This window comes from Heterodontus francisci, chromosome 13 (assembly GCF_036365525.1).
Source record: "Heterodontus francisci isolate sHetFra1 chromosome 13, sHetFra1.hap1, whole genome shotgun sequence".
Lineage (NCBI taxonomy): Eukaryota > Metazoa > Chordata > Chondrichthyes > Heterodontiformes > Heterodontidae > Heterodontus > Heterodontus francisci.
The window spans coordinates 19967253-19982087 of NC_090383.1; the positions used below are offsets into that span (position 1 = coordinate 19967253).

General features: G+C 45.3%; 1 protein-coding gene across 15 annotated transcripts in view; it reads right to left on the minus strand.

The window, feature by feature from the left end:
- Nucleotides 1-5134: 5134 nt before the first annotated feature.
- Nucleotides 5135-14835, minus strand: part of LOC137376267 (pleckstrin homology domain-containing family G member 1-like) — a 189535-nt gene continuing 179834 nt past the window's right edge. For all 15 annotated transcript variants that reach the window (XM_068044481.1, XM_068044480.1, XM_068044478.1 and 12 more), the window contains 2 exons: nucleotides 12667-14356; nucleotides 5135-9478 (listed from right to left, as the gene is read on the minus strand). In XM_068044481.1, coding sequence (XP_067900582.1) covers nucleotides 8457-9478; nucleotides 12667-14356 — 2712 coding nt within the window. In that variant the 3' untranslated portion in view covers nucleotides 5135-8456. The remainder of the gene's footprint in view (nucleotides 9479-12666; nucleotides 14357-14835) is intronic.

A 14835-nucleotide genomic window follows, 5' to 3' on the forward strand; every position in this document is an offset into this window, starting at 1 on the left:
TTAGGATTATTTTTTCAGACTCTGATTCTAAGCTTTCTTCTTTTAGTTCAGGGTAAGTTTAAAATGGTTGGCTAGATTTTTCACCAGTTCAGGTTTCTTTGCTTTTTGTGAGAATGTGATTCCTACCTCTGTTGCCAAGCTTTCTAAATCTTCAACACTTAATTTGTTTAACTTATTATGGGATATGTCTCCCTGCTGTACAAACAGCTTAGCATTAAATGTGGCCATCTCTATTGTTTCGAGCACCGTAGAGAAAAAAAACCCCAGAAGAATACAAGAAAATCTGTTTGTTCATTGTTCCATTATCTGGTGGTTCAAAACACGGCTTCCAGCCTCCAATTTGTTATGGCCACATGGTCCGATATGGGTGGTTCCCACTGTTCAACTCCCCATATGATCGTAGCAAGTGTTTTGTTTTAAGGTTTTGTTGTTTATTCATGGGATTTTGGGCGTTGCTGGCCAGGCCAGCATTTATTGCCCATCCCTAATTGCCCTTGAGAAGGTGGTGGTGAGCTGCCTTCTTGAACCGCTGCAGTCCATTTGGGGTAGGTATACCCACAGTGCTGTTAGGAAGGGAGTTGCAGGATTTTGACCCAGTGACAGTGAGGCAACGGCGATGTAGTTCCAAGTCAGGATGGTGTGTGACTTGGAGGGGAACTTGCAGGTGCTGGTGTTCCCATGGATTTGCTGCCCTTGTCCTTCTAGTTTGTAGAGGTCACGGGTTTGGAAGGTGCTGTTTAAGGAGCTTGGTGCATTGCTGCCACTGTGTGTCAGTGGAGGGAATGTTTGTGGATAGGGTGCCAATCAAGCGGGCTGCTTTGTCTTGGACAGTGTCAAGCTTCCTGAGTGTTGTTGGAGCTGCACCCATCCAGGCAAATGGAGAGTATTCCATCACACTCCTGACTTGTGCCTTGCAGATGGTGGACAGGCTTTGGGGAGTCAGGAGGTGAATTACTCGCCCTCAAGATTCCTAGCCTCTGACCTGCTTTTGTAGCTTTGGTATTTATATGGCTACTCCAGTTCAGTTCTGGTCAATGGTAGCTCCTTGGATGTTGATAGTGGGGGATTCAGCGATGGTAATGCCGTTGAATGTCAAGGGGAGATGGTTAGATTCTCTCTTGTTGGAGATGGTCATTGCCTGGCACTTGTGTGGCGCTAATGTAACTTGCCACTTATCAGCCCAAGCCTGGATATTGTCCAGGTCTTGCTGTATTTCTACACGGACTGCTTCAGTATCTGGAGTCGTCGCGAATGGTGCTGAACATTGTGCAATCATCAGCAAACATCCCCACTTCTGACCTTATGATTGAAGGAAGGTCATTGATAAAGCAGCTGAAGACGGTTGGGCCTAGGACACTACCCTGAGGAACGGCTGCAGTGATGTCCTGGAGCTCAGATGATTGACCTCCAACAACCACAACCATCTTCCTTTGTGCTAGGTATGACTGCAACCAGCGGAGGGTTTTCCCCCTGATTCCCATTGACCTCACTTTTGCTAGGGCTCCTTGATGCCATACTCAGTCAAATGCTGCCTTGATGTCAAGGGCAGTCACTCTCACCTCACCGAGTTCAGCTTTTGTCTATGTTTGAACCAAGGCTGTAATGAGGTCAGGAGCTGAGTGGCCCTGGCCGAATCCAAACTGAGCGTCACTGAGCAGGTTATTTTTTGTTTTTTTTTTGTTTAGAGATACAGCACTGAAACAGGCCCTTAGGCCCACCGAGTCTGTGCTGACCAACAACCACCCATTTATACTAACCCTACAGTAATCCCATATTGGTCAGCTATGTGGCCTGGTCCAATCTGGACCTCCTTTGTTATCTCTTGCCCCACCCCCACCTCACTTGCTTATAACCTGTGACTTTTCTAATATTTGTCAGTTCCGATGAAGGGTCACTGACCCGAAACGTTAACTCTGCTTCAGTTTCCACAGATGCTGCCAGACCTGCTGAGTGGTTCCAGCATTTCTTGTTTTTATTTCAGATTTCCAGCATCCGCAGTATTTTGTTCTTATTGAGAATGGGAATATTTATGGAGACACCTCCTCCATTTAGTTGTTTAATTGTCCACCACCATTCACGTCTGGATGTGGCAGGACTTTAACCCCTTGGTGTTTCATTTTTTCAAATAAACAAGCAGTGACCGCTTTTCTTGTAGGTTTTAGAAAACAGAAAATCAATTGTTTAATTGATCACTGCACCTTATCCTGAAACTTTTGCAACCACATCCATTCATGCATTCGCTCGTGCGCATACACACACACACACGACACAGATAGAGAGGGACAAAAAGAAAGGCGACTGAGTAGGCGATGGGGGGGGGGGGGGGTGGTGGGGGAAGGAAAGAGAGAGAGGGGGTGGTGCGGAAAAGAGCGGTTACGCTAAACCTGCTGAAATCGCCTGGAAATCAAGTTCTCGATAGGTGCAGGCCTGAGATGATTGTAGATTTCTCTCTTAATTGAAGGTTCAGTTGAAGATGCAGCAACAGTTCTGGTTAACTGCTGTCCAATGTGCATGTAGGATTTTTACAGCAAGGTCCGTTCCTTCTGGCTTGCTGGAGCACAAGCTGCTAGATGTTGCTTCTTTCTCTGGGCAGTCTTTTTTGAAGGCAAAGCTGCAATATGTACCTCCTGATAGACATGCTTTATGCCTTCCCCCATGGCGATTGCACAATGGCCCAGGACATGACTAATTCACACCTCCTTTGTTTCACAAGGCGACATTCAATTCTAGAATGTTTTAGGACAGGGTGCAATTGACACTTCTTGGCTTGAAGATTTGTCCTTTTATCTTTGTCAGACAGTTTGAATGCACAAAGGCCAGTCCCTTTTTCTTCAATGGCCAACTTGGACCATTGTTCACTTTTCAAAATAAAAGGCTCATTTAAAAAAAAAGTCAGTCTTTTGTAACTGTTCAAGGTTAGTCCATAGTTTACATCATCGCACTTCTAGTGTGCATGACAATTTTTTGATGCCATCTCCATGTTTGAAGCAATCTTACACGTGGGCTCAAACGCAAGATTGCGTGTTTAGTGACTGCAACTGGATTCTTTCATCCACCAATCCACACACTAATCTCTCTTGCAAGGCACGGTCTAAATGCGTACCAATGTTGCAATGTAGTGATAAATTCTTCAATGCCACAACGTATTTACCAACTGTTTCGTTACTTCTCTGGTTTTGAATTTGTAGCTTTCTGCTATCTTTAATGGGTTAGGATTAAAATGTTCCTCCAACTTGGTGATAATTACTTTGAATGGCACATCTTTTGGCATATTGAGAGCAAGGTTTGTTAGCATGCCATATACTTCCAGGCCAATCTCTGTTAGCAAAATTGCTTTACTGCACTCAAGAATTGCCTTGAGAGTCTGGGTCTCTTCCCTTTTACCCTAATATGTTTATTACCTTTGAAGAACAAGTCCATTTTTTCAAGATATGAACTGAATGGTTCGTGAGCTCTCATATATTCCCGGCTTCCAATGTAGTCCATGGGCACAGACATTTTGTCCCATTTTCAAATGTAACAGTGACCTAGTAAACAAACACTTTACTGTTGCTGTTTGTAATAATGATAGAGAAGCTAAGTCAGAACAAGCTCAACAAAGCCAGTGTAGTTGATATTGAGCCAAATGGACACTAGGACCCTGCAGAATCCATTCAACTGAGTGCAGCCACGTTATCAGAAACAGTGAAGTTCAACACAATCTTTGTCAAAAATCTTCATCCTAGCAGGACGACACTGGAAACTAGCTTATTTTGTTCATTATGGTCTCTGCCATTTTATTTATTTAGAGATACAGCAATGAAACAGGTCCTTCGCCCACCGAGTCTGTGCCGACCATCAACCACCCATTTATACTAATCCTACATTAATCCCATATTCCTACCACATCCCCATCTTCCCTATACTAGGGGCAATTTATAATGGCCAATTTACCCATCAACCTGCAAGTCTTTGGCTGTGGGAGGAAACCGGAGCACCCGGCGAAAGCCCACGCTGTTACAGGGAGAACTTGCAAACTCCGCACAGGCAGTACCCAGAATTGAACCCGGGTCACTGGAGCTGTGAGGCTGCAGTGCTAACCACTGCGCCGCCCAAACAAGTTTCCGCAAACAAGTTTTGCGCTTCAATCCCATTTCACCAACATTTGTTATATATTGGGAGGAACCTATAAAAGGACAGACACTAAAAGCCAGATCACATTTAATGATGCCGTCACACACTGGGCATGCTCATAACATAGGAATACATCATATAAAAAAAGCCTCATGTTTGTAGTTGATGACTTGGTCAAACTCGATCAAGTTATTAGACTGCAGGGCTAGGAGCCTTCTCAATTGTTTTCTTTTTTTTTTAAAAAGAACATTCCGGTCCCAAAAAAATCCATGGCTCCTTAATTCAGACACTCATGCCAGGATCATGTGCTCCATTGACCTCTGCCACTGACCCCTCCAGAGTCTGCTAGGGCAGAGGGAGGTTATCTACCTTTAATGACTGTGGTCTCAACACAGGTGCCCACCTTCTCACCCATTGACTAGCTGCTGCTGGTTCCAGGACACACTGACCTGTAGATGACACCATGGATGTGTGAGTTTCTCCAGTCTTGGGCAACACCTTGAACATAAAACCCCTTGTATTTTGGCAAAACTTTTTTTTTTAAAAAGTGTTATGAATGGCAAGAATCACCTTGTCTCAGTATTACTATTGGATGCATTCAGGGAAAAGGCTACAATCCCTTAGATGCAGGACAAATTGCTTCTGGAACTTGTTTGTGCCTCTAAGAACTTTTAAGAAGATATGTACTCGGGATGGGACTTTGACAGGTTAGAATAGGTTTAAAAGCCAATTCCAATACATTAAAATAATCAAGTTAGACATTATGATACGAATAATAAAGAAAATGTCTGGTTTTTTTTAATGGATGAGCAATGTACCCAAAATGAATTTCTGTACGGACAAATTGAAATCAAATTGAATTACCACACGCAATTAGATTCGTCTAAATGTTGCTGTCCAGCATTTAAATTTGCTGTCATGGATTCGAACTCACTTGCACGTCTGCATTACTGATTATAAAAAGCTTCAACAAAAAGCAATTCAGACAAATACCAGAACAGTTTAGTTATTTATTTCAAACAATACATTTCTGTACAGAGTACAGCAATGTGTCCCTCCAGACAAAAACATTCAATTTTTAAAAAAAAAGTAACATGAAATGTTCGAACTATTTATTTGGCATGCATTAGGCTCAGCTTTTTTTGAGCAAAGTAAAATTAATAAAGCGAGCAATTTTTTTAAAACATTTTGCTACATGTTCAACATTCAGTAAATTTTTACAAAATAAACCATAAAAAGTGCAATTTTTTTCTTGGAAGTCATTATTCAGCTCACTCACTCATCCATAGGACAAGGCATTAGAACCCCAGTTTCTGAGATAGATTTTTTTTTAAACTAACAAGTTGGTCATCTAAGCAGTCACTTTAGTTTTAACACTGGACAAATTTACCTCAAGTACCAAATGTCAGAACTGCAAGTGATTTTCACCAATGATCCCTTACTATTGCAGATCAGTTCCTGGCAATGCACATTGTATAGTATAGCTTCTGAAGGAATGACGTTAGAAATTAAACAGGTAACTCGAGATCCTAAATAACAATTATTCCAGAATACAAACACCAGGATCTCTCCTCTCCAGTTCAATGATTCTCGTTTTAACACATTAACTACAGCAAGCTTCCAATGAAGGAGAATTGCAATAAAATATTGACCTACCGTTATTTAAAAAATATACTGGATACGAAATTTACAAGTTTCAAACTTTTGTGAAGACTATTCATTCCTGTCTACTGGTTTTGATCATTAGAAGTCAATGAAAGCTCACACTTAAGTTACTACATCAAGTGCATCTCATTATTGTTTAAAAACAGAAGCAATGTCTTTTTTTTTACAAAAAACTCTCCATTTATTTGTCCGGTTTTCTATAGAGATGAAATGAGAAAATGGCAACTTTGCAATGGAAATCAAACACTGGGAGCCATATTGCACATACGCTATACTGTCATCTGAAGTCTGGTTCAATGTACAGCTATTGCTTACATATTTTGAAAGGAGGCACAGAGATAAACAAGACACTCATTTCCCCAATCACATCCTGGGAGCACACAGGCTAAGTGGGTACACTGTGCAGCGAGGGTTGAGGGTCAGGCTGGTGCAGGTCCATACAATCCTCTTGGGCACCTTTTGTTGTATGGCTCAACTGGAAGACACATGGCTCACTAATAAACCAATGGAGTCAATTCATGACGAACAAATGAGTGGTATCTGCCTCTCCACACCCTCCTCCCCACCACCCACTGCCAACTAAAATGCAAAAGATGAGTGTTTCTACTAGCTACAGAGGCAGGGAGGATTTGAGGAATTTCTTTTGACTGAAATTATTGAAACAATTAAATGGTTGTGAAAGACTAATCCTTAAAGATCGGACTTGTAAACTAATCAGTGGGCTCTCAATGATAGAGATACTATGTTCTGAGCATTGTAAATCTACCCAACAGGGAATAATTCCATACAAGCGACCAGGAAACAGCTTTGCAGCATTTGAATGCCACGTTTGATTCAGGTAAGTGTTAGATCTAGATTCGACTATTAGTCGTGAACATGCCCAAGGTGCTGATTTCCAGCACTTTCCCCAAGGAATACCAAATAAATGGAGATTCCACTTTTTGAATTGATCATGGATTCCAAACAATGCCTTTCACCAAGCACTGAGGTTGTCAATTGGTTGGAGATTACACCAGTCATGGTCACTCTCCATGGGACTGGAACAGAGGTGGATGGAGTCAGAGAGAGTAGGGCTGGTCTCAGAATAATGAATGGGCTGTACAGGAAAAGCAGATGAGGGAAGAGAGATATATATTGGAACATTTTCCAGCTATCCATAACCGATATTCTTACTGGAAGTCTAGAAGTAATGGTGTAGAATGTACAGAATCAAAAATGTAAAAGCCTGGATTCCCAGTTCCCGAACAGAAACTGAATGTAATATGCAACTGGCTTTTAAGCAGTGCATTCCCTCATCCCTTCAAAAGATATTATCTGAAGTGGGCACCACCCCCTTCGAACCAGTTGACTGTATTCCAATAAGCAAAGACTGCTCACATCCAAACGGTGCTCCGAGCTCTGTGGCGGATGTCTATTTGATAAATGGCTCATGACAGGACATCTATGTTCCTCCAATGCCAAGAATACCTACTCCCTTCACTGTCATTGGTTGTCCCTACCATTCCCCCCAGAATAGATTGCTCGTTCACATTTATGCCCGTTCCCAGGGAGCAGAGGTACTGCTGTCTGTTTTTTAAAAAAAAGAGTAATGGGGTAACCAGGAAGGTCAATAATTTAAGTTGCCGAGATGAAGTGAAGACTTGGAGAAAGATGGCTACCTAGCACAAGTGGGTTAGGAGAAGCCTGATTGTATTTAGCATTATTGTCTTGGTGTTATTGCAAATAAATTGATTCCTACCAGCAGAGGCAATAGGTGGGAGGGGGCAGGGGTGATGGGGTGTGTGTGGAGGATAATGTAAAACATAAGGTTTGAATGACCAACTGATTGGTCGTGTGGGTCCAGTTGTGTAGGTGAGGTCATGTTTCCAGCTGGTCACTGATCAGTCACATGAAGTTCTGTTCACAACATTGAACCCAAGTGTTGTCATAAGAACAAAAAAAGTGTTGAAAATGCACAGAAGGCCTATTGGGAAAATGACAAGCAACTGAGTCAGGTATAGACCTCCTTCCTCTTTAATCTGGCTTTCCATTTGACAGATTCTAAAAGGAGCCTACCGGGCATCACTAGCACTTGCGGTCAATCACTGTTACTGTGCATTGCTCAAAATTTCAATAATGGTCCTACACTCTTTTCAACAGAATTTTAAAAAAAAACCTGGTCTAAACTGCCCCAATCCTAGTTTATTTAGCTAGATGTGCAAATCAGTTATGCTCTCTGTCTCAGGGGTTAAGATTCCTGAGAACTGGACTGTTCTTCCATTTGGGCCACTCCCCAAAATACACCAGCATTCCAAGTGAGAATGGAGTCAATATAGGATCCTAACCAGGAGGCGGGGACAACCAATTCTAACCCAGAACCAGCCTTAAAACCCTCAAGTGGATCAGCACCCACATTCCTCACAGCCTGCGAGATATATTCGCATTTCCTTGTCATGGTTTTTGCCACTGATTCCCTGCAATATACAGAAGTAAACACCTACTTGCATTTTTTTTTTTTTGCAAATCTTGTTCATTGCCCTGACCCAGATACTATTTAACACAAAAGGTTCGCTGACTCAGGCAGCAGTAGCAGAGTGGTGGGAGTATAGCTGGAGATCTAGGGAAGGGGCGGGTGTTTGCCAGTCAATTAATACATTACGGTTTCCCTTTTCTTTAGTCTCATGATTGGAACCGAATGGTCAAGCGAAGCTGCTGGAGCTGAGACATTGAAACTTGTCTCGCAGAGTCTGTACAATATTCTGCTGGCTGGGAGAGGGCTCCCGCCAGAGATAATGGCTCAGCTGGTCAGGGTCTGCGAGTACAGCTAAGGAGCCCGCTGCGCTGGCATCGCTGCTCGACAGCGGGATGCAGGAGGCACTAGCTGAATGAGAGTCGCTGGGTTTGGGAGTAGGTTCCGGCCTGCCGTTGGGCTGGAAGGTCAGGTCGGGAGTGAGAGTTCCCTCATCCAGGTCTTCGTAATCCTCATCCTCAGACTTGATCTCCACGTAGTCTTCATCATCTTCCCCCGTGTCATTGAAGTTGGCGAAGTAGTTCCGCGTTGCCAATTGGGCATCGAGCAGTGGAATCCTGTTGACCACGAGGACCTTCCGTGTGTCGCGCAAAGTCAGGGCTGGCTGCTCAGCCTCCTCGCTTCCACCGGAGATCCGGCTGGCGAAAAGTGGCTCGCTGTTGGAGGTGCGATCGATGGAGTCAGATGAGCAGCTCGTCGCCACGGACGGGGAGGACAGCGAGGCCCCCCGTGGCATCCCCTCACTTGTCCTGCGACCGAGAGAGCTGTAGCCGTGCGCCATCGAGTAGTTCACCCTGTCAGGCGGGACAATGATAGCACTCCACCGCTGCTGCATTGGCACTGGCGGGCAGGCCACCACGGAGGGCACCGAGCCAGCCAACGCCCCTCTGCTCTGGAGTTGCCCACCAGCCACACTCTTCTCCTGGGTGCCATATTTGGCTGCAAGTCCCTGAATATCTGGCCAGGCAACAAAGTCCGCCAACTCCCCGTTACTGTAGGTGGAGTGCAGCAGCCAGTCCTCTGTGCCCAGAGATTGGCCATGGGGTGTACGAGTCGAAAGCAGACCCTGTGTCGAGTTCTGGACCCACACCTCACCAGCATCATCTGCTGACACGCTTGGTGATGATTTAGGGGGAGTCTCTCTGAACAGGAGCTGGTCATACAACTGGGTGTATTCAGCAATTCGAGCACCTGAGGAATTAAAAACAAATGTTAAATCATTAAATAAATGTAAACAGAGAAATAATCCTTCCATTATGATAAAATGACAGGGCATGTTGCTTCTTGCAATCATTCTTTGTGAAGTTTACAAAGTCTATTTAAATCTTTGAATAGTCAACAAACTTATAGGAACAGGAGATGGCCATTCAGTCCCTTGTGGATGTTCCATCATTCAATTAGATCTCCATTTACTCACCTTGGTTCCCTGAACAACCTTTACTAACAAAAACCTATCAATTTCAGATGTAAAATGTTTAATTGACCTAGCCTCAACAGCGTTTTGGGGAGAGTATTCCAAATTTCCACTTTCCTTTGAAGAAGCCCTTCCTGACATCACCTCTGAATGGCTTAGCTCCAATTTTAAGGTTATGCACCCTTGTTCTGCACTCCCCCACCAAAGGAAATAGTTTCTATCCGCCCTGCCAAATCCCTTTTAATGTTTAACATCTCAATTAGATCATCCATTAATCTGCTATACACAAGCAAATACAGATCTCCTGTATGGAACCTGTCCTCAATTTAACCCTTTAAAGCCAGGTATCATTCTGGTGAATCTGTGCTGCATCCCATCCAAGGCCAATTTATCCTTCCTGAGGTATGGTTCCCAGAAATCAATGCAGTACTCTAAATGGGCTCTGACCAGTGCTTTATACAACATAGCTTCCATCTCTTTTCCAAACCACTTGACATAAAAGGTCACATCCCATTAGCCTTTTTAAATTCTTTTCATACTTGTCCACTAGTGTTTTTGCAATTTCTGCGCATGACCCCCAACACCTCTCTGCTCTTCCACAATTGCTAGTTTCTCACCATTTTGAAAATACTCTGATCCACCACCTTTCTGGGGTCCATGGTGACCTCTCACTTCCCCACATCTGTCACAGTTTTGCCCACTCAATCGATCAATGTCCATTTGCACCTTACTGCTCCCATCTACATTATATACTGTGCTAATTTGGATTGAGAGAAACAAACTGTACCAACAGGATTTAGGTACATTTGCACTTTAGAAAGGGGGTCCTCAATAAGACTTCGATCAAATTACTCTTAATATTGCTGGAGTCAGCTTATTGTAGCACTGGATTAAATCCCTTTTTGGTTTAATAAGGTACTCATCACAGGGAGATTCTAGACTAGTTTGACTTGTATCACACATCACTTCCTCGTACTGTACGTTTTCAGAGGACATATCATTTCATTGTGTGGGGACTCTGTGCAGCTCTGCGCAGGAGAGCAATAACCATTAGTACAGGAATATGCAGTCATATAGCAAGACCAGTGAAGCAGATTCCAGGAGATATTTAATAATGCTAGACACGCATCCCACCAAAAGCTGGCACTGCAGTCTAGATTATTTTATACTATCGTTGAGAGAAATAGTGTTATTGACTCACCACAGTGACAGGTTCTTGAGCAAAGACAACATTGCCAGTTACAAACAGCCACTCGCTAGCTAGCTGGGATTCCGAGTTGCTAGTCCTTGTTTGAATGCGTTAGGGAGTTGGAAAGGAATTTTCAGAATTGGCTGCAGTTTTTCTCCCTTCTTTCTTTTTACCTTCTCTAGACATTGTGTGGTTAGGGGATGGATTGAAAGTTTGAGAGGCTACTCCTTGTTTGTGTGTGGTGTGTTTGATGGGCAGGATGGTTTGTCCTCGCCCTTCCTTTTATACATTTCTATTATGTACAAGGGGGCAATCCCCACATGCCCAGCCCACCACAGAATCCAAAGTGATCACCAAATCACCCATGGTAACACCATCAATCTTCAAAATAAAACAGCACAGTTATATCACACCCACCCCTCTCCACCCCCCCCCCCCTAAATTGTCAGTGATGTCTCAGTGGGTAGCATTCTCTCCTGAATCAGAAGGCTGTGGGCTCAAGTGCAGCTCCAGAAACTTGAGCAAATAACCCAGAGCGACACTCCAGTGCAGTACTGAGGGAATGCTGTACTGTCGGAGGTGCTGTCTTTCGGATGAAACCTCAGACGTAAAAGATGCCAGAGCACTACTTCTAAGTGGAGCAGGGGAGCTCTCCCCAATGTCCTGGTTGGTATTTATCCCTCAGCCAACATATAAAAAAAATCTACTCATTGCAGCTTGTGGTGCCTTGTGCACAAATTGGCTGCTGTGTTTCTTGTATTACAAAAACAACAACTTCAAAAGGACTTCATTGGTGATAAAGCATTTTGGGATTACCTGAGGTCATGTAAGGTACTGCATAAATGCAAGTCTTTATTTATCTCCAAAGGGGATATTCCTGCAGCTCACAGAATCCTTGGACGAGAAATTGACCGGGGCCCTGCATTCTCAAGAATCCCCATCCGCAGGATATTGCTGCAAGTGGCTGCCAAATTGCTCTGGAGAAAAATTGGGGCTGGTCTTCCTCAGAGACCAGGGGCCACTTTACTATAGCCTCCACACAATGGTTTAGCAGCTTCCCTACTTGGTCAAAATGCATTTGCACAAAGAAAAGGGAAATGGCTGCAGTTAACAGAACCAAACACAAACAAATAGGAGGGCAAGATCAGACCAGACAACAACTTGCATTTTGCATATGTATAATGTCTGATATAGCAAAGTGTCTCAAGGCACTTCACAGCCATGTTACCAGGAAAAGAAAATTGACATCAAACTTGATCAAAGAGGTGGATTCCAGGGGAAAATGAACAGGATAGAGCAGCGAGAGGGTTTAGGGAGGAAATTCCAGACCACAGGGTCAAGCCAGCTGAAGGTATGGCCACCAATGATGGAGCAATTAAAATTGGAGACACACAAGGAACCAGATTTGGAGGAGCACAGAGATCTGAAGGTTATAAGACTGGAGGAGGTTAGAGATAAGAAGGGGCAAGGCCAAGGAGACACTTAGCTTAGTGAGCATAGAGGATAGGCGAATAGGAATTGGCATAGGTTAGAATATATAGAATTTTGATGGAGCTCGTGTTTACAGAGGAGGCAAGGTGGAAGGCTGGCTAGGAGAACGTTGAAATAGTCAAGTCTGGAGTTGAAGACACGACCAATTCAGCAGCCGGTGAGCTGAGGCAGGGGCAGAGATGGGCAAGATTAGAGAGGCAAAAGGAGACGGGCTTAATAGAGACAATATAGCATCGGAAGCTCATCTCACGATCAACTAGAAGGCTGGAAAATGATTCTACGTACCGATGGCAGCACCGCCCTGCTTCTTTTCCTCCAGAATAGCCACCAGGTCCTTGCACTTCCTCTTAGCCTGATCAGACGGCGATTGATCTGCAGTATTCTTCATCTTGAGGAGCTGATTGGCTTTCTTTATTTTCTGGCTATACTGCCGGGCCATGTAATAGACCCTGCGCTTGGTACGATCCATGATATCCAGCTCCTGGACAACGGTCTCAGTGCTGGTGCTGCCTGAGGGGCTTTGTGCCTCAAACTCCTCACTGCCCATTCTGGAGGCAGCAGTCACAGACAGTGCTGAGGCTGGCCCCCTTGGCTCACCCTCATCAGTCTTGACACTGCCAGTGCTCAGTCGGCTGGATTTTCTCTTCACTGCTTCGACAAAGCTGGGGCTCACTTGGGTGGACCAAGCAGGCAGAGTCTCCCTCTGTCCACGTCGGGAGCCAGTTGGTCCAGTCAGATCATCCTCACTGACTGGGAAGGCTGCGGGCAGCCGGCCCCGCCTGCTCTCCTCACTTTTCCGGATGTAGTCCTCCAGATCATTCCAGATCTCGTCCACCTCCTCAGACAGCTTGTCCGGGACAGATTCACGTGACGCAGAGTTGGAATTGGAGAAGCTGTTCCAGCCCAAGCGACTCTTCTCCATTGAGCGGTTGTGATCGCAAGCATCGTCCCCACTGAACCGGAGACTCTCTTCAGAAACAAACCCGCCCAGCCCACAAGAGCCCAAATCACTGTCGGGACCCAGGAAGCTGTCCCTCTCATCGCATTCCTCCCAATCATTCTTCAGTTTCTTGTACACTTTCTCAGACAATGCCAGCCTCTCGTCCAGACACTCGACAGTGTTCAGTTCCCGCTTGGGCGAAGCCGCAGAACTCTGCCCAGATGCAGGGAGAGTCTCAGTGACATGGGTGGAGCCAACTCTCTTCCCCCACCTCCCTTGGGTCCCAGCGTCCAGGTGGCTTTGGCTGCAGTCTTGAACTTCCTCTTCAGCCTGACCGTTTGACTGGAAACTGGCACTGGTCACCTCCCCCAGACAGTGGGCAAAGTCCTGCTCCTCAACCACCAATCTCGCCTTGCCAGCAAGAGAGACACACTCAGAGACAGGGCCACCAGTGCCAGCTCTCAAGCTGACTGCTGCCCGCGGGTCCCGTTTTCTTGCCGTTTCCCCATCCAGCCCTTCAGATCCATCAGAGCTCGCATTTTGATGAACGGAATTTTGCGAGCTGGAACCTCTTGCTGTTTTTGGGGAGCGACGCTCAATTTCAGCAGCTGATTGGTGTCGGAAAGCAGAGTGGCTCTCCCCGGCGCTACTGGCTCTCCTCACAATCTTGCGATCATTGCTCTCACACTGGCGCTCCCGAACAACAGTCGCAGAAAGACGGCTGCACGGCACGTTGGAACCATGGCATAAGGGGCAGACTGGAGCGGAGTGGAGGTCTGGTGTGGAGGCTGCTGACACAAATCCTTGGTAATCACCATCCTCTTGGGTCCTGTGGGGCAATACTTGCCCAGTGAACGAGATACGTCCGATGGGAGGCTCAGGCCACACATCTCTCGCCCGTTCTGAGCCCAGCAGTCCTCCTGCATTGTCTCGGGTTTCAATCCGTCCTGCAGCTTGGGCAATCGGCTTAGAGCGCCAACATTCAAGATGAACATCGAACTGATGAGACTCCTCTGTCGTGGGTTTGGAAGGAATCTGAAAAACAAAATTTTTCTTTTTTTAAAAAGTGGAGGTGCAAAAATTTAGGGAGGAAATTCCACAGCTTGGGGCAGAGACAGCTGAAGGCATGGCTGTGCCAGTGGTGGGGTTAAGGGGGAGCAGGGACAGACGAGGTCAGAACTGCAGGAAGGCCGAGCTGAGGGAGGGTTGTAGGGGGTTACAAAGATAGGGGAAAAAAAGACCAGAGGCGGATTTAAACACCAGAATGCAAATTTTAAATCGGACATGTTGGGATCCGGGAGTCAACATCAGTCAGCAAACACAAGGGTGATTGGCACCAAGTCCTGTTGACCCATCAGGAGACAGGCAGCAGAATTTTGGATAAGCTCAATTTTCCAGAGGGCACAAGGTGGAAGGCTGGCCAGAAGAGTATTGGAATAGTTGAGTCTGTAGGTAACAAAAACATGGGAGGGTTCTAACACCAGATGGGCTGAGGCAGGGGTGGAGACAGGCAA